This window comes from Chiloscyllium punctatum, chromosome 1 (assembly GCF_047496795.1).
Source record: "Chiloscyllium punctatum isolate Juve2018m chromosome 1, sChiPun1.3, whole genome shotgun sequence".
NCBI lineage: Eukaryota > Metazoa > Chordata > Chondrichthyes > Orectolobiformes > Hemiscylliidae > Chiloscyllium > Chiloscyllium punctatum.
Genome location: NC_092739.1, coordinates 51029174 through 51050042, shown reverse-complemented (window position 1 = coordinate 51050042; position 20869 = coordinate 51029174). Strand labels below are relative to the sequence as shown.

Sequence of the window (20869 nt, the reverse complement as noted above, 5' to 3'; positions counted from 1 at the left end):
CATAAATAAAGCCCATCAGCATGGGACCTGTCTGTAGAAATCCTGTGATCTGATGTCACGTGATCTGGTCCTCCAGGAATGCTTCCAGAAGAGTTGGCTAATTCATTCTACAAGTATGTCAGATGCTAATGAGCAATTAATGGCCCTACCAGCTCTTCAGAAATTAAAGCACATAATGGAAAAAATTTCCTGGACAAGGTTCTCCATTATTCCAGCCTAATTTTGCTGGGATCTGCCAAGCACTCTGATCTATTACAGTCACCTTACCTTGTTCAGGCTGCCACTAGCAGATCCCTGGACTCTGAGATTTTCCTTCCATGGAACAGCACTTTGATTTGGGAAATCCACTGAAAATGAATCGAAATCACATTCCTTTGGCAGACCTTAATAATCCCAGTAGAAGCAATTTTTTTTAAAAAATGGAGCCCTGCAGGAGATAGTCGATCTGGGAATTGGATAAACTGGTTTACTGAATATGCACTTTAAAAATGAGGATTTCTACAAACTAAAGATACCTGATGCAAGTCTCTTTTGAACTTGTGTTACCAGATACGCGATATGTTTTTGGGAGTGTTTCAGTTCTCCAGTGATCTCCAATTTGTTACCAGAAGAGGTGAAGTTTTTCCAAAGACTGGTTCAGAATCAAAAACTGAAAGCCGTCTTTTACTGTCCCTCTTAGATTTGAGAATGACAAACTACGGGAGCAGTTGAAACAAGAATATGCAAATGACAAGCAGTCTGCTCTAGCTCACTTACAGCAGGAAAAAGAGAATGAAATGAAAATCTTACAGGAAAAGTGGCAAAATGTAAAAGTGGCACTTGAAATTGAGGTAATTGGATGAAAGGGTGTATAAATGTAAATAGTGTGGTTTACAAAATTGCATTTCTTGTGGAGATTTTCTCACCAAGGGCTACAATCAGATATCATTTGTTTTCTCTAGTTTAAATTAAATTGTTCTTGACAAGCTGGAGTGAAATAGCTGCTGGGTGAATTTCACCTGGATGTTGATTTCAGGTGAGTCAGACCAAATCCTCCCAGTTAGTATCAGTTTAAGTCTGAATTACTTTAACTCTCGGGCCTCTGTTGCCTGGATCAAATGGCTGCAAGGAGAGCCAACTGATGTTCGACAGACAAAGATTGGGAGACCCTGCAACTACACCCACATATAAAACACATACCACAGACTCACTGGTGCTGATGTTCTCTATTGGTTTAGGGCAAATGTTCAGTACTGCAGTGACTGTGTATGAGGAACAATGCAACGGCAGTGCGTGACAGGTCTTCTTTAGGAGGCAACTTAGCTCTAAGCTATCCCTCCAGAACAGTACAACTTCCTCATGCTTTGTACTTCAGAGGAATGCAATTATATTGTCCTGAGGCTGAAAGTCATTGGAAGGGTCAGAATTTCACTTTTTCTCTGCAGTGATAACTCTGTGTGTGTGTGTGTGTGTGTGTGTTTAGTGTCAATTCTCTCCCACCCCACCCCAGCAACTGCTGTTGCTGCTTCTGCTCACCTATTACAGTGTAGTTGCTGCAGGAGATCCTCAAAAGACTTCACTACAGCACTTTGGGTAGACCAAAATAACACAAGTATTGCAGGGGGAAAAAAGACATTTTTGTCAAAGCTTTTCATTTTGCACTCACCAGGACAATTGGCAAGAATCCCAATCCAAGTGGAAAACTACTATCATTTAGATTGCGTGAGAGTGCTGAATAGCTGGATAATCAAAGCTACCCTTTCTTCATTAGAGACAGAAAAACTGCAGATGCTGGAATCCAAAATAAATAGGCAGGAGGCTGAAAGAACACAGCGAGCCAGACAGCATCAAGAGGTGGAAAAGTCAACATTTCAGGTGTAACCCTTCTTCAGGATTGGGAGTGGGTGTAAGGGGAGCTGCAGATAGAGGTAGTGGTGGGGACAGGGTGGTAAAGTGGGGATCAGTGAACACAGGTAGAGGACATGACCTGGTTGGTCAATGGGAGGAATGAATTCAATTGCTGGCAGGGAGCAGTGGAACGGAGGGAGGAGGGGCTGGGAAGTGAGTGGGGGGAATGAGAAGGGAGGTTATCTGAAATTAGAGAACTCGGTGTTGAGTCCTCCAGGCTATAGGCTGCCCAGATGGAAGATGAGGTGGTGTTCCTCCAATTTGTGGTGTGGTTCGTTGTGGTAATGGAGGTCTAGTTGGAGTTGGAGTTGGCGGAAGTGTTTTAAGGATGATGTGTTGGATGTGGAGACTGGTGGGGTAGTAGGTGAGGACAAGGGGCACTATGTTCTAAAAACCCCCCCCCCCCCCAAAATGCAATAAAGACAGTGGAACAGGGAATGGAGTAGATGCGGAGGAGGGCTGTCTAGATGACAGAGGGAGGAAAAGCATGTTGTTCAAAAATTGGCAGATTCCTGAGATGCTCGCAAGTGGAATATCTCCTTGTCCGAGCAGATGACGTGGAGGCGGAGGAATTGGGAGAATGGGATGGAGTTCTTGCAGGATACTGGGTGGGAGGAAGTGTAGTCCAGGTAGTTATGGGAGTCTGTGCGTTTGTAGTAAATGTCCGTCCGGAGACTGTTGCCAGAGATAGAAATGGAGAGGTCCAGAAAGGGGAGGGAGGTGTCTGAGATGGACCAAGTGAATGTGAGTGCGGGGTGGAAGTTGTGGGCAAAGTCAATGAACTGCTCCAGTTCATCCTGGTTGCAGGATGTTTCACCAATGCAGTCATCAATATAACGGCAGAAGAGTTGGGGCACAGTGCCTGTGCAGGTACTGAAGAGGGACTGTTCGATGTAGCCACCACCAATAATATCTTCACCTCCGCATCCCTCTCTGCCTTCCGCAACAACTATTCCCTTCAACAGTCCTTGGTTTGCACTACTCTCTCCACCAACCCTGCAACCCCCCACCCCCGGGTACCTTCCCCTGCAACCAGAAAAGGTGAAAAACCTGCCAGTACACCACCTCCTTCACCTCCACGCCGGGCCCCAAACAGTCCTTCCAGGTGAGACAGAGGTTCACCTGTCTCTCTTCCAACCTACTTTACTGCATCAGGTGCTCCCAGTGTGGTCTTCTCTATATTGGGGAGACCGAATGTAAACCTAGGGAACAGTTTGCTGAGCATCTTAACTGGGTCCGCAGGAACCGACCGGATCTCCAGTCATCGCCCATTTTAAGTCCCCCAACCACTCCCTTTCTGACGTGACCATCCTTGGCCTCCTCCATTGCCACAACCAAACCACAACACAAATTGGAGGAACAACATCTAGTCTTCCGCCTGGGCAACCTACAGCCCGGAGGATTCAACATTGAGTTCTCCAATTTCAAATAACCTCCCTCCCCATCCCCTGACTCTCTTTGCAGCCCCTCCCCCTTCTTCCACCAACCCGATTCATTCCTCCCATTGACCAACCAGATTGTATCCTCTGTCTGTTTTTACCTATTCCCACTTCACCACCCTGTTCCCTCCCCCATCCCCTTGATCTGCAGCTCCCCCTGCATCCAACACCCAGTCCCAAAGAAGGGTTGCACCCAAAACGTCAACTTCTCCACTACCTGATGCTGCCTGGCTTGCTGTGTTCTCCCAGCCTCCTGCCTGTCCACTTTCTTCTTCATAGAGTTACTACAGTGGTAACAGGCCCTATGGCCCAACAAGTCCGCACTGACCCTCCGAAGAGTAACCCACCCAGACCCATTCCCATACCCTATTGTTTTATATTTACCTCTGCCGTCTGCACCTAATCTACACATCCCTGAACACTATGGGCAATTTCCCAAGGCCGATTCACCTAACCTGCACATCTTTGGATGGTGGGAAAATACCAGAGCACCCAGAGAAACCCCACCAGACATGGTGAGAACGTGCAGCAGTGTTAACCATTGAGCCACCGTGCTGCCCAAAAAAACTTGTGTTCCTTTTCATTATCCCAATTTAATCCATAACTGAATAGAATTTAGGCTCTTATTTTTATTTTGACTTTAATGTGATGTTGATTATTTGCGAATCTCCCAGCCATTGCCATTCTGCCTGTCTCTCAGAAATATTGTATCCCCTGGAATATTTATTTCCCATCCTTAATTGCCTTCTAACCTTTGACAATCAGATTTGGATCACTTACCTCTTTTTTTGATTCACTCACTCATCTGTGTTGTTGATGTTTTGGGCAATAGAATGAAGAACCTTTAATTTATTTTCCTTTTTTTGACAACGACCTTTATTCCCTGATTTACAGTTTCTGTTAAACTTTTTTTCTTCCTTCCTGTCCCAACCTGTTTCTCTTTACCCACACTGTTACTGTTCCAATGCTTTAATATGTCGCTTTGGATTTTTAAGCTTCCCCTTCCACTTTCTATCTGTTACTTTAAAGACCTGTTAGACAAATGATAGATTACATTTATGGAGAGAATTGGGACGTGGTTTACTTTTGTAGAACATGGAGAGGCAATAACAGGTACAGGAGCTGAGAGACCGGAGGGAATGTGTTTGTAAATCATTGAAGGTTACAGGACAGGTTGTGAGAACATGTAATAAATTAAGTTAATTTAATTTTATAATGGACCAAACTTTATTAATAGGGGAATGGAACACAAAAGCAAGGAAGTCATGTTTAATTTGTACCAAATGCTGGTATGTTCTATGGCCAAAATGACTATTCTAAGCAAATATTTAACTACTGTTTCAATGTGCCACTAAGTAACATATAGACAGTATTTACAAAATTGATGTGAAGCTAAAAATCAGTGCAATTCTTGTGTCTGCCAGCTACATTGAGCTAGCCTTCCATTGGATTCCTAGTGAGAAGGAGGTGGAGAGGGTTTCCTATCAGAGGCCAAATGGCTCACTGAGGGCCTGCTGAACAGCAATAGCCATCCCATGACCCCACAGTCACCACAAGAATTCCCTTGATTCACTTACTGGCAGTTTCAAGGTACTTCAACATAAAGTCTCCATCTCCTTGCTGCCTCAGCATCAGCCACCTCTGTCAGTGGCACTGCTAAAGCTGCAGCATTTCTGTTCCACTGAGTGGGCCAGTAACTCCTCTGATAGATGCTTTAAATTGATGGCCGCTGGTGAAATTGTCCCACCATCCGGCCATTCACTGCTGCACGCTCAAGAACTGCATTTGGTTCCGGTGTCAAAAGATTCCAGCCTCTGCTGCTTTCAGGAAGTCCCTAATAAGCAAAAGTGGATTTTAGCTCAATTTAACTGTTTTAATTATAATTTGAGAGCATTAGTGCATGCAATTGATTTCCATAAATGCCAGGGGTCTCTTTTGAAATTTCTCCAAGCTCTTAATTCTTGAGGTATTTTAGAAACCTTTCTGTTATTTTCAGGAGTGAATTATGTAATCCTGTAGAAAATGTATTTTGAAAATTACAACAAACTTTGATTTCTACATGGGATTAAACAGTCAGTAATCCTGAAAATAAGGGATTTTTTTTCCCGTGATGGCTCAAGTATGGATTAAAGTGAAGTTAGTGTTTTGAATTTGACTTCTGCCTTTCTTTCAGCTCACAAACATAAAGAAGAACTCACAACAACAAATGGACACTTCCCAATATGCTCTCCAGTTGCTTCAGTCCCAGTTTGGTAAAGAAAAGGAAATGCTCCTGGAAAAACTTCAGTGCGTCACTGCATTAAATCAGGATCTGAAATCCCAGCTTCAGACCCTAAAGGAACAGACGCTAAAAACTGAGGAAAAATGTCAACAGCATGAAATAGCGGTAAGGTGTTTGTTGTGCTGCTGCCTTAAAAAGAGGTAAATATTATGGACCTAAAATGCTGCATTTTTCCCGTACATTTCCAATGTGAGTCCGTGACAGTGAGGTAAAAGACCAGAAAACCAGATCAGAATTGTCCTCCCCAGACATGGCCCCCATTGCCAGAGGAGTCATGTTCTGGAATCCATGGCTAAGAGCTTTGTTGACCCTTGACTGAATTCTGCTGTTACCTGACACCAGGGGGAAATGGCTGTGTGGATCTCCCAGGCAATGAATGAAGGTCTGGGCTTGCAAGCCTGACTGCAAGATGTTCAAAGACTTAAATCTATCTTGTAAACTTCTGATTCCCTTCAGAAGGACAACGACAAACCCACATCAAATGGGTGCACATGGAGGTTTCTGCAAGCTGAACGGTGGGATGTAACTGCTGCTTCCTTTATCTGATCACACCACTCACTTTGGATAACATTTTTAAGTGTAGTTTGTAGTACAGATTCTTGTCAGTAGTGAGGCCTTCCCACCCATTGGGTTCAGAAAAAGAGGTGGCAGGTTATGAATCATTTACTCAAACCACCTGTGAAGCTTCAAGATTCACACCTCCCTGTCAAGTACTGTAAATTGTCAACCTTGAACCAAACAGATTCCTCTTTTGTGCCTCTTCAAGCTGTTTCATTACAAGAAAAAGTCTAAGATTTCTCTCCCCTCTTTCTGCTCCTCACCCCTGCCAAATGGCCCACTACGGAATAATTAGAACAGTCTTGCCCACCAGTCAGGAATCAGGCCTGAATGTGGCTCACTGAGGGACCAATCTGGCCTATGACCTATGATCCAAATAACACCGCTTCAAATCGAAGGTTGTTTCTTCCCCACCCAGCTCCCCCCCAATGTTTGCTGCTGGTTGGAAGAGCAGTGAGGCTGTATGGATGTCTGGATCTCCAGATGTATCCTGAGGTCTACATGCAGAGAATGATTGCAAGTTTGCAAGAAGGAGACTGCAAGGGATCAGGGGAAGGCTGCGCATTAAGTTGAAGATTCAATCAGGGTAAAGTGAGACTCTTCTTTGCGGAAAGGAGCCTGAAGGACTACAGTCGAGATGCAGAATGGGATCCCTGAGATAGCACACTGAGATTTTTGGAGGGGGTGTGAATGGGAGGGAGAGGATATGTATATGGGAAGGTGTGTGTGGGATGTGGCGTGGAGGAGGGGTGGCGGCATGGTGGCTCAGTGATTAGCAATGCAGCCTCACAGCACCATGGACCCAGGTTTGATTCCAGCCTCAGGTGTCTGCACATTCTCCCCGTCTCTGGTTTCCTCCCACAGTCCAAACATGTGCAGGTCAGGTGAATTGGCTATGCTGAATTGCCCCTAGTGTTGGGTGCATTAGTCAGAGGGAAATGGGTCTGGATGGGTTACTCTTCAGACAGTTGGTGTGGATTTGTCGGGCCAAAGGAGCTATTTCCACACTGTAGGGAATCTAATTTAATCTTTCAAAAAAAATCCTGAAACAGGACATTGGGAGAAAGTGAGGACTGCAGATGCTGGAGATCAGGGTCTAGTGTGTTGCTGGAAAAGCACAGCCTGTCAGGCGGCATCCAAGGAGCAGGAGAGTCAATGTTTCGAGCATAAGCTCTTCATTGGAAACATTCTTAATGAAGAGCTTATGTTTGAAACATCGACTCTCAAGCTCCTTGCATGCTGCCTGACCAGCTGTGCTTTACCAGTGCCACACTCTTGACTCTGAAACAGAACATTGGCAACAGGGAAGAAGGAACAGAAACATCTAAAATTGCACCTTGTATTTCTGCAATCTTACTAAAGAATCTGTAGTTATAGCAAAAAATACTTTATTTTTTATCAAAAGAGAAATTTCATATCTAGATTTAAGGTGGATCATATATATATTTTTATGTGAAATGTGATGCAAATGAATTTTGTTTCTCTTCAAAAGTAAGCCTGTTGTTATTGAAATTTCATCGCACAGTAATCCTCCCCAGTATACCCTGCAGCATAACTGAAGGTGATAAACATTGTGTCTCTTGTGACATTAAACTACAATTCTGAGAAATTGTTTGTAGATAATGCTCCCTCCTTCACTTTGCGGATGGATGGTTTCCTGGTGGGTTAAATGTATGTATATTGAAGAACCTGACAATGATCTCAGAAAAGCATTAAAATTGAAAAATAAAGCATTAGTCTCAGCTGTGGATTAGATTGAGGCTGTCAAGCTATCCAAAGTGCTTGTAATGTATTATGTTTTTATAAATGTGCATAAAATTATATGTATTAATATTTTGAAGATGTTCTTAATGTGTATGGTTATAAGTTATTTTTAATTCCACATTAATTGCTTGCAAAGTCAAGCTTAGAATATCAATATTGTCAACCTCTCATTGGCAAATAGAAGTGAGATTTTCACAAGGTATGTTTGTAGATATCATGTGATGTTTTTATAATCTAGCAGCAAGACAAACTGCAGTCCCCAGAATACATTGCATGGACATGATGTGTAGCTGTGCTGACATTATATTTATTTAGCTTGGGGTCACTCAGTGGTTCGGTGAATATGTGATTGATTTAGATTATGAAGGTCACAGTTTTGAGGTTTCCTCTGTGCTGAGTTAGCTCAGTTCAAAGTGTCCTATAGTGTCCCTCATTGACTCTGAGGTAGGGAGAGGAAAATCATCCTACTCCTAATTTCTAAGCAATAACTGTTGTTATGAGGCCATAGGTGTGTCAGGTATGAACAACATCAGGCCTTTCTGTGATGGTCCTTGCATTTGAATAGTCCACTGATGCACATCCATTTGGGTGTTAAACTACATCTCAGTGTAAAATCGGTTTCTTCAGGAGAAGCTAGAAAGGAAGGGGGGGGGGGGGGAAATCAACAGGACTGGAAGATACTTAGTGTGAGAGTCAAAAATGCATCGTACCCCTGGCACATTCACTGCATTTGCGGCTGAAGCAGGGTCTATCTTATGCTTCGATAATTATGCTGGAGTGGGGGATGCACCAGGCCATGAGGTTCCAGATTGTGGTTGAATACGGTTCTGCTGCTGCTGTTAGCAATGGTTTTGACAAAAAGGCTCCAGAGATGCCTAGCATTGAGCTACGAGATCTGTTCCTACACTATCTAATTTAGCACCGTGGGTTTTTTTGTTTTCATTTTCAATTCAGGAACTAGGAGTCCATCCATTTCAAAGACACATGGAATTATTATGATACAGAAGGAGCATTCCCTATTGTCTGTCCTGGCTCTCCAAGCATTAAGACTTGGTACCATTCCACTGCCTTTTTCCCTTGTGCATTGGTTCTATTTATATAATTATTCAGTGCCCTTTCGAATGCCTCAACTGAATCTGTCTTCACTTCTACTCAGTGCATGCCAGAACCACTCGCCGTGAAACGATTTTTTTATCTACAGCACAACACCCAGAGACCAAAACCTTGCTACTTTTGCAAATCACTTTAAAGTATTGAGGATGAGACAGGATGTATTTAAGGAGCTGGAACAGTATCTATTTGATCCAGACCCCTCATGATGTTGAAAACTTATCAGATTTCCTCTCAGCCCTCCTCTGTCCAGGGAAAACAGTTCCAATTCTCCAAGTTACCCGCGTGACCGAAGTCTCTCAAACCTGGAAACATTTTTGTAAAGCAGTTCTGCACTCTCTCATCAATATGTTTGCAGCCTTCCTATCGTGTGGTACACAGAACTGGATGCAGTAGTCTGGTTGAGGTTGAATAGTATCTTCAGCAGAACCTCCTTGGTCTTTGCTCAATGTTAATAAAACTCAGGACTCTGCATTCTCCACTTGCCTTGCCAGCTTCAATGATTGATACACAAACCCAGCTCTTGTTGCACCACTCCCCTCCTCCCCAAATATTTGACCTTATTTTATGTTGGTTATCCAGGGTTTTTGTTTTGCATCAAAATGCACCAGCTCAGATTTCTTTTACATTGAACTTCATCTGCCATCTATTTGTTCATTTCACCAACTTGCCCGGGACCTTCTGGAGTTCTACACTGTGTTCATAGTTTATAATTTCTCAATGTTGCAGCTCCAATTTCTAAATGTTAGCCTGCTCACCCAGGGTTTTGGTCTGCAGGTGTTGGATATAGATTGGAACTGGGGCACTGCCTCCCAGTGCAGCAGTGGAGGTGGATCTATGGTAAGGATGAGTGATTTTAAAAAGCCCTCTTCCATTTACCGGGGCATCAGCCCTGTGTAATTCATTTTAGTAGACCTTCTAGCTTCCCTCCTCCAACCCAACTTCCCATCTTCCCTCTATTTCCATTTTATCTCCCATGCATCTTCCATGCACACTCACTCATTATCCTCTAGCTACTGAACTCATCTGTCGGATAGTAAATCCTTCAAATGCTTATGAACCAAAAAAAAGGCATTCACCATTCTCTCTTTTACATTAATGTCTCTTTAAGTTTCTTTTAAAACTGTCAATCGAACATCGCCAAAGTCCCATTGACGCAATGTTTACTGCTATGAACACCCCTTAGTCATGTCCAGAGAAACAGTCAAAAACTACTTCAGTTAAAGTCATTACAAGTCTATTAAGCTGCCAATTAAACAAAGCTAGCAGTCCTCTGTGCACTTTATATATTTTCTAATCAATCTGTTCAGAGATGTTATAACACACCACTGTGCAGGTGGGACTTGAACCTAGGACTCCTGGCTCAGGGAGGAACATAAACAACTGCACCATAAGAGCCCTACTTTACAAACAAACTCTTGCAGGGCATTAGCCAGTCTTAGATCTTGTCAGAATCTGTATAATGAAGCAGGCTGAACTGGTGGCAATGGTGCACACTAAAGTCTCCCACCCAAAGTTTTCCAAACTCAATGCTTCTTCCAAGTAATGCTCAATGTTGAGGCAGACTGAGTTATCAACTGAAAGAGGAAGTAATTAGCAGGAGATTTGCTTGTCCCTGTTGCTGAGAGGTTTCATGCAGTCTGGTGTCAACATGGTGGCATTCTGAAGAAGGGGCCTGGAATTGAAACATTGACTCTGCTTTCTTTCTGTGGATGCTACTAGATCTGCTGAGTTTTTCCAGCAATTTCTACTTTTGTTGGAGCCACTTCATGAACTCTGTGCTGAGTGCATCAGAAACTTGAAAGGGTTCAGGGAACGTTTACAAGGATGTTCCAGGGTTGGAGGATTTGAGCTATAGAGAGAGGCTGAATAGGCTGGAGTGTCGGAGGCTGAGGAGTGACCCTGTAGGGGTTTATAAAATCATGAGGGACATGGATAGAGTAAATAGACAAGGTCTTTTCCCTGGGTGGGGGAGTCCAGAACTAGAGGGCATAGGTTTAGGGTGAGAGGGGAAAGACATAAGAGTGACCTAAGGGGCAACTTTTTCACAGAGGGCGGAATGAACTGCCAGAGGAAGTGGTGGAGACTTGTAAGTTTACAACATTTAAAAGGCATCTGGATGGGTATATGAATAGGAAGGGTTTAGAGGGATATGGGCCAAGTGCTGGCAAATGGGACTAGATTGGGTTGGGATATCTGGATGGCATGGACAAATTGGATCGAAGGGTCTGTTTCTGTGCTGTACATCTGACTCTATGCAGCTAGTGGATCAGGACATTCCCAGGAACAATGACCAACATGTCTGGGCCACTAACTATCGCACATGACTCCCTGAGAGTGAATTGCTTGTCTATTTCTTCACAAATGTCACTGAGGAAAAGGTTGTAGGTTTGACTAGGCTCCCTGTGTATTTGTCAACATCTGTTTTCATTCTTAATAGGCTTTTTATGGTGGTTTTAACACAACTGAGTGGATTACCATTTTATGTCGGGGAGGCAGGTAAGATTGTTGTGCGACTATAAAGCTGGCAGATTTTCTAAGCAAATTGGTTCAAACAGCAATCCAATTAGTTTCCAATATCATTTATTGTAGATACTAGTTGATAAATCCTGATACTTTTACTTAACACTTAAAAGCCCCAACTCCTACGGTGGGATTTGAGTTAGTACCTTCAGATGATTAGTCCAGAGCACTGGATTACTAGTTCAGTCACATAACCTTTACACTACCTGTGTCAAAATGATGCCTATAGAAGTTGCAATTTGTGTTAATAAGTAACTGTGATATTTAAGGAAACAGCAAATTGTTAAAAATACGAATCTATTTTCTAAAGGAGGGTAATTACCAGAACCAGCTGAAAGCACTCGAAGAGGATCTGTCAAAGTCCCAAAGTGAGACCTCCAAGCTGCAGAGAGAGAAGTTGCTACTTCAGGAAGCACTTTCACGACTCAAGAAGGAGATTGAATCAAGCAATCAGAAAACTGTCCAGCACAGAAGTGAAGAGGCGCAACATCAGAAGTTGGTAGCTCAATTACCAAACAATTTAAACTGAATTTTAAATGTTCTTTGGTTTGTCTGGTGGATAAAGTGGTTATAGTTGATGTTAAGCTGAACAATCTATTAAATGGCTTTAACTAGTGCCATTTGATGCCACCAAGGCTGAATCTCTCAGGGCAGTTTATTATGTTGGTGTAGGTCTGACGTAAATGGTCACAGTTCCAATTTGAGTTGTTCCTGTGATTCATTCATGGAGTAATGGCCATATCTCCTCAGACACGTTCACAAGGTGACTGCAGGTCACCCACATTTTACATAAGATGTTAAAACCTGGGGCTCCATCACTCGAGTTGGTGACCAGGTTTTTGAATAATTGAATTCTCATGTCAACGAGAATGCTGTGTTCATTGTCAGACAGTGATATAATATGAGGAGGATGCCTACAATGGCTGCTAGCATTGGAAGCCACTCCAGCTGTGTTATTTTTAAATTTCTTTCAGTGGTCTGGGCATCACTAACAAGGCCAGCATTTGTTGCTAGTTCCTAATTGTCCTGGAGAAGCTTGAGGTGAGCTTCCTCCTTGAACCACTGCAGTCCATGTGTCATAGATGTGCCTACAGTGCTGTTGGTGAAAGACTTCCAGCATTTTGACCCAACGTGAAGTTTCTGTTGATCTCAACTGCCCAGAAATAATCCTTGCGACTTTGTGGAGATGGACGTCTCCCACAGTTTTCTGCTGGCTCTTATGCCAGGTTGAGTAGTACCATTGTGCGAATGGGTTGTACAGTCTAGTATGTTGTGGTCCTGCTGCATAGAGTGGTACCATTGATAGACTAAATAAATGTGCTTTAATCCATAGCCTTTCTACTGTTGAATAGAGGGCATCATTCTGATTTGTTCCACATGATCTTTTTTCAAGCCACTCTTTTAGTCATAGAGTCATAGAACTGTACAACGCAGAAATAGACCCTTTGGTCCAACTTGCCCATGCCGACCAGATATCCTAAATTAATCTAGTCCCGTTTGCCAGCACTTGGCCCATTTCCCTCTAAATTCTTATAATTCATAACCATCCAGGTACTTTTTAAATGTTGGAAAAAGTGAGGACTGCAGATGCTGGAGATCAGAGCTGGAGATCACAGCATCCGAGGAGCAGGAGAATCGACGTTTCAGGCATAAGCCCTTTTTCAGGAATCCTTCAGCAATCCTCCTTGGATGCTGCCTGACCTGCTGCGCTTTTCCAGCAACACATTTTTCAACTTTTTAAATGTTGTAATTGTACCATCCTCCATCACCACCTCTGGCAGTTCATTCCATACACCTACCACTCTCTGCATGAGAAAGTTGCCCCTTAAGGTCGCTTTTAAATCTTTCCCTTCTCACTTTAAACCTATGCCTTTAGTTTTGGTCTCCTCCACCTTGGGGAAAAGACCTTGGCTATTCACCCTATCCATGCCCCTCATGATTTTATAAACCTCTATAAAAGGCCATACCACAGCCTCTGACACTGTAGAGAAAATAGCTCTTATCTATTTAGCCTCTCCTGTAGCTCAAACCCTCCAGCCCTGGCAACTTGCTCATAAATCTCTTCTGAACCCTTTCAAGTTTCACAACATTCTTCCTATAGCAGGGAGGCCAGAATTGAACACAGTATTGCAAAAGTGACCTCACTAATGCACTGTACAACCACAACATGACTTCCCAACTCCTATACTCAATACATTAATCATGCATATTAAACACCACTTTTACTATCTTGTCTACCTGCAACTCCACTTTCAAAGGAATTTTTAACCTGCCCTCTAAGCTCGCTTTGTTCTGCAAAACTCCCCAGGGCCCCAAATGTCCTGCCCTAGTAAAATGTAGCACCTCACATTTATCTACTGTTACTTCTAATATAGATGATTAGAACTTAAGATTTGAAAGAAAATGTCTGCCATCTCTGGCCCCGGCTGCAATTTCTGCCTCCCTGATCACTGGGTAGGTTCATACCACACTGCCTGAATCCTCGCTGTCTGCTTTTATCTGGGGCTGATTCTCCTACAACTACCCTTTCCATCACAAAAACTCCCTATCCTCTATAATGTTGCACACTCTAACCCTCTGCCAGAATGTAAAGGATAGAATTTAATGGCAAAATCATTAAGAATATTCAAGATTGTGTTGATATCAAATGGGAGAGCTAAAAAGTTAGAAATTGATCTTGGGTGGTATTGCATCAAGTGCCTGATTCTTGTTCTGCTGAATATTGGGCAGGGTTTATGATGGATAGTGATCCTGTAGCAGCCATTTTGTGCTACTTTCCAAGATGAATGGATACCCCAGTACTATACATGAATTTTGACACGTCACATGGGCTTTTCCTTACATTCTTACAATTTTTAACTCGGGCAGTGGTGAGGACCATTATGCTTTACATTCCAGGTAAGGAAGGAAGAAAGTTCTGCTAATTTCATATTGATTTCTACTGACCCCTTTGTTTTGTGAGAATACTAAAAATATGTTTCTTTTAAACCTCAGTTTGATGATTGGTCTACGTAAAGATGATCACTTGACAAGTGATCCTCTCTTGAAATGATCTATGAACCATATTTCCCTCCCAGCCACGAAGGAACAGTTTTGTTTGTTCAGCTCATGCACAGATGCCTGGAGCTTATGTGCGCCTGTCAGTAGCAATTTCTATTCATCCTACATCTAATCCAGTGTAGTTCACTAGACACAGGACCCTTTGGCAACTGTAAGCAGGATAAGTGGCAAACAGACTCTTCAGCCAAACAATTTTAAGAATCTTTACTGTCAACTGCAAACTATTAAAAAATAAGCTGAATATAAATTATATTTAAATCATTGAGCAGAAAGTGAAATAAAGATATAATATTCAAGTAGAAATAAACTATGCAGTTAAAGGAAGAAAATAGATTTTAAGAAAAATATATTTAATCTATTTAAGATTACTCATTTGTAAAATTACATTTTTATGGTGAGGGAGGTGGTTCATCAGGAAAATTGCACTTTTTGCATCAGTGGAAACACACTTACTCTAAAATGTGTGAGCCCTGACCTTTCCCACCAATCTTATTGTGTGATTGATAGGTTATTACCATAGGTTTATGCCATTGATTTTTCTTGTTTATTGTTGTCACAATATTGCCTCATTTCTTTTCCTCAATGCCAAAGGTCAGTGCAAGAAGAATTTAAGGCTCAGCATGAAAAAGAAATCAACTTTCTGAAGCAAAACCACCTGAAAGAAATTCAAGGCATTGTGTCTGATTTCAGCAGCTCCCAAACCCGTCTCCAGGCAAAGATAGTTTCCTTGGAAACTGAGTAAGTGCTGCATTACTGTTTAAATACATCTCTACCTGAAACAAAAATAATTAACATTTGGTTTAAACGTTAATATTGATGATTGGTCAACATCAAGATAATCATCTGACAATTGATCTCTCGTAAAGATCCATGGCTAAGGGCCTGAGGCCGTAGCACAGACTTATTGCACGCCAAAATTTGGAGTGCAAACCAGTCCCATAAACTTTATACTGGTGTCCAGGATTTCTCGCCAATTTACGGGTCAGCCCCTGCAGAAGTTCTGTGCCTCCTTCATATAGATAAAATTATGCAAAACAAATTAGAGTTTGCCAAGATTTTATTAACAGAATAACATCACAATTGGAATCAAATTTGTCTTTTTTTCAGTTTGCATCTTCATCTTACATTTGTTTCACTTTGACTTGTATTGTTAATAATATTGCCTTGGATTTGGATGTGGCATCCTTTTCTTTATTATTGTGTACAAGACATACAATTGCAGACATTTTCACCCACCATGGGGTTGAATAAGCTGTACGCTATTATTTCTTGTCTCAGTCTTAACTCTCTTTGAGGGTTATTATATTGTCAAGCTGCAGTATAATGTGTTATTACAATTTGTTGATAAGTGACTCAACTCATAACAGACTCTTGCAAACCTGCAATCATTTGCAGAGTGAAAGAGATGGAAGAAAAATCAAAGAAACATGAATCCAAACCAGAGGATTTGCATCGCATTAGCACACTTCAAGATAAGTTATCTGAACGTGACCAGATTATCAAAAAACTTCTGGTAAGCACATGTTATTTGAGGCTGCTAGATAGAATCCAACAAATTAAGACGTAGACCTGATGTTCTGAGAGAGCCAATCCATCCTCATTCAGTCAGTTTATTTATGATTTTTGTTTTGTCCGTCCTTAATTCCCAGTGGTAGTTGGTGATGAGGTAGACTCTTGAGAAGCTACTCTCATGTGATGTAGATACACCTCAGTGCTGTTAAGAATTGAGTTCCCAGATTGTGATCCTGTGACAGAACGATTGGTGGTAAAATTGAAGAGGAACTTGTATTTGGTGCTGCTTCCATGCACCTGCTGCTGCCCTTATCCTTCTAAGTAGTAAATGTTACAGGCTTGGAAAATGCCATTGAAATAGCCTCAGTGAATTATTGCAGTGCATCTTGGAGATGGTAGGAGTAAATATTTAAGATGGTGGATGTGCCAATCAAGTGGATCACTTTGTCTTGGATAATGTTGAGCTCCTTGAGTGTTGTCGGAGTGAGTGGGGAGTATTCTATCATACTCCTGACTTGTACCTTGTAGTTTATGGACTGACTTTAGGGAATCCAGAGATGAGTTACTTACAGCAGAATTATTAGACTTCACCCTGCTCTTGTAATCATAGTACTTATATCTGTCTGATCTAGTCACATTCTGGTTGATTTTAACCTCAAGGATTTTGATGATGGGAGATTCTGGGGATGTGATGCAATTGAATGTCAGGGGAACATGGTTAGATTTTCTTTTGTCAGAGTTGGTCATCTCCTAGCAATTTTTGTGGCATTCTTTTACTACTTTGTTATTTATGGAGGGTGTTCAGATCTTGCTGAATGTGGACACAGACTGCTTCAGTATCTTGGAGTTGCGAATGGTGCTGAACACTGTGCAATCATCCCCCACTTCTGACCTTTATGATGAAGGGAAGGCGATCAGAGCAGCTGAAGATGGTTGGGCCAAGGGTTCTACCTGAGGAATTCCTGATGGTATGTTCTGGGATTGACCTACAATAACGACAACCGACTTCCTTTGTGCAAAATGTAAAATGTTAATCTTTCATTTATTTATGTCTACTATAAATATTATAGTTATAACAGTCTCCATCATTTTTAGAAATTGAAAACAGATTTGCTTTCAGCTGTATCATAAGTTTTTTAAGTGAGTGGGTTAAGTTCTTCACTAGCTATTAAAGGGAAAAATTGACCTATATGTAAATCCAGGGGCATCTGTCAAGATTTTTTCAGAAGAATATTACTACTTCAATTTCGCATCTGAAAATTGAAAAACAAAGGTTTTGTTTTTACATATGACATTCCTGTGGCAATCCTTTAAGGTGAAATACAGGTTCAAATGCAGTTCAGGAGACAGAAGATGATTGTCTTCCACAGTGACAACTGTCATGCTTCAGTAGGAAATCTTTATCATAATGCTATTCACTTCAACAGAACAGTTATTTCTGCCAAGGACAAATATTCAAGGCTGTGCAATTAACTGCATTCTAACAGTCTCCGTTTTCTTCTTTGCTCAAATGTGACAGGGATAAAAAGGAGCCATGAATTTCTGTCAGGCTTTTCAGTGCCTGTGTTATTTTGCAAACTGGCCAACATGAAATTTCAATGCATGAAACAAAATCAGAGGTGTGACTTTACAATGGAGGTGTACAAGCCTCCTGAGATAGCAGCCTCAACGATACAGCTCTTACTCCCATGATGCTTAATAGCCCTAAGGCATTGCAGTAAATGTGACTTTGACTATAGATTGTAATGCCCTGGATAGTTTCTGATTTAGCAATACTGCTTGCTGAATGTTAATGTTTGCCGCTTGTAAATGTATTTAAAATATTTCTCCTTTAACTTGATAAAAGTGTGAGATGCCAGTGCCAGGGAACAGGATACATTTCCATCTTGTGCTGCCTAACATGGTATCATCAGTCAATTTGGTTAACTCATTATAAATATATCTCGGACAATGAAATAAAATGGTGAAAAACTGAGACCCCCACCCCCCCCAATAAAGATACTTGGAGCCACCAATATTCACATTCTTCTAATTGTAGTAGATATACATACATACGCTGTGTTTTCAAACTCCAACCTAATTCCCTACCCTTGTCAATTTTATTGATAGGCTTCTGGAAGTCCACATAAATTAATATCCTTAGGAATTCCTTTAACTGGCATATCTGCAAACTTCTCCAAAAAGAAAAGTGCTAAGATTTGTAGAAGGCTATCTGGCAGATTCACAGAAATGTCCCTAAGCACCCTGTTTGGCATGCTGCATAAACATTCACCCCTTCGCCCATTAAAGATTTCTGTGATGCTGAGTAAGAATCGAAACCTGTATGACCAGAGTTTATGATTAAATTGCCTACAGTATGGAAACAGGCCCTTCGACCCAGTAAGTCCACAGTGACCCTCTGAAGAGTAACCCATCAAGACCCATTCCCCTAGACTATATTTACCTCTGACTAATGCACCTAACACTATGAGCAATTTAGCATGGCCAATTCACCTGACCTGCACATCTTTGGATTGTGGGAGGAAACCGGAGCACCCGGAGGAAACCCATGCAGACATGGGGCAAATGTGCAGACTCCACACAGATGGTCGCCTGAGGCTGGAATCGAACCCAGGTCCCTAGTGCTGTGAGGCAGCAGAGTTAAGCCAGAATTCTGTGCCAGGAAAATGCAGTATTTCTGGGCTTTATTCTTACCATCAAATTCTGCTCATTCAAGTCTCTCAGAGCTAAATGCAGAGCGATTAGCTGATGATTGTAGGTTAGATAATCTGATCTAGATCTGCACAAAGATGCAGAATTGTGCTGCATCTAAATTGGGGCTTCTAATATATTAGGATCATCATTCAAAACGACAGTATTATTTTCATAGAACTAGTAATCCAGAACTAGTATTCCTGATAAAGGGCTTTCACCCAAAATGTTGATTTTCCTGCTCCTCTGATGCTGCCTGACCTGTGTTTTTTCAGCACCACACTCTTGACTCTAATCTCCAGCATCTTCAGTACTCACTTTCGCCTAGTATCCAGAATCCCATGCTAATGTTCTGAGGACGTAGGTTCAAATCCCACCGTGGGAGGTGAATTAAATTTTTTTGGTTAAATCTAGAAAATCTAGTCTAATGGTGACGATGTAACCACTGTTGATGGTTATAAAAATCCATTTCATTCATTAATTTCCTTTAGGGATGAGAATCTGCATTCCTTATCTTTCTGGATCTGGAGTTGCATGTAGGCCAATGTGAATGACTAGGATTAGGGGATAATTACTGTCCTGGCCTGTGGTATCCACTCCCCATGAATGAATGAATGAATACAAAACATGTTTCATACTATGCAAGAGAACAGATGAAAGATGAATAATGAATGCAAGGTTAGTTCAGTACTGTATTCTAGAGTTTGCTTCATATCAGTTTAGGAGAAGAAGAAAAAGTTTTAATTTTGAGAGGGAGACACACCCGAAAGATAGGTGAGCATGGGCCGTGCGAAGCATTTGGAGCACAGGCTGAGTATTATGAAAGGGTCTGCAGGGAAGAATGTAAGTGCATCCAAAACACAGTGGATTTCAGAGAAATTACATGAACAATCTCAAAACAATAAAAACCTGGCATTTGAATTGTGAAGGGAGAACACATGCACAAGAAGTTAGAATCCAAAAATAACGTTGAGACGAATTAGAGACTCAACACTAAAACCATAAAGAGATTTAAATGCAAGGATGAGAATATTAAGTTTGGAACCTTTTGGGATTAGGAGCTAATGGAGGCCAGTGACAAAAGGTGGTGATTAAAAGTAGGACTGAGTTTGAGATGGAATACAAGTAGCAGAACGTTAGCTAACTTGTGATTTAGCCAGGGAACATTGCAATATTGTATCTGGCAATACATGGAGGAGGATAGAAATGGTGGATGCGTTGATTTGGAATGATGTGGTCAATGATACATAGATCTAAGGAAAAACTAAGGGTTGAGAATTTGAGACATGACTGAAAATGAGATTTGAGAGATTATATATACCAGAGAAAAATGAGGGAATAGAAATTCATGGACTGGTGAAAGAGGAATCTGAAGCAAACTTTCAGAAGACTGAAGGTAAGAGTCATGGGGCCAAAATTTCAGAAGCCAAGATATCGGCAAACCTAGAATTTTCCACCACAGCTGATGTGCCATTATGGTTCTACTCCAAGACATTTTAAAAGTGGCTGAATGGCTCCTGACTCTCAAAGTAGACAGATACGTTAATTAACTATGTTAACTGTCTACTACTGCCTCTTACTCTGCCATGCTGATTGGCAGTCAAGATGCCTTTTAAGTGGTTAAAATCCAGCTTGTGAAAGGAGGAATAGGCCTCCTGCTAGCAGATGGAGGATGAGCATTGGCTTTACAAACCAATCACCGAAGACACTGGACTGCAATGACCAGGGTGATAACATTACAGCTGTTGTCTCCTCCTTCTATTTTCATAATTTGGAAACCAATTCAGAGGGCATTTCCATCTTGAGTCATCCTTTCTCACTCGCTCTTATTCCCATTCTCACATGCCCTCTCTCCCACCCCCACATACTTCAATGATTCTGATTTGTCAATTATCGGAGCCCTCGATTGATCTTGCAGCTCTGGGAGCTGACCTGCCATTTTAAATTGGACAGTGAGCAGGCATCCTTCCTCCTTCCCATTAATTTGTCTTATAGGGTCAACAATGCAGGGTCAATACAGAGATGTTCTCCTAACATAGGGTTC

General features: G+C 41.7%; 1 protein-coding gene across 12 annotated transcripts in view; it reads left to right on the top strand.

The window, feature by feature from the left end:
* LOC140464516 (protein FAM184B-like) overlaps positions 1 to 20869 on the top strand; it is a 199330-nt gene that overhangs the window by 155234 nt on the left and 23227 nt on the right. For 8 of the 12 annotated variants that reach the window (XM_072560568.1, XM_072559903.1, XM_072559815.1 and 5 more), the window contains 5 exons: positions 680 to 830; positions 5500 to 5712; positions 11873 to 12057; positions 15214 to 15360; positions 16018 to 16135. In XM_072560568.1, coding sequence (XP_072416669.1) covers positions 680 to 830; positions 5500 to 5712; positions 11873 to 12057; positions 15214 to 15360; positions 16018 to 16135 — 814 coding nt within the window. Of the gene's footprint in view, positions 1 to 679; positions 831 to 5499; positions 5713 to 11872; positions 12058 to 15213; positions 15361 to 15989; positions 16136 to 20869 lie in introns of all 12 variants that reach the window. The other 4 variants (XM_072560480.1, XM_072559992.1, XR_011954997.1 and 1 more) reach the window with 3 other exon arrangements.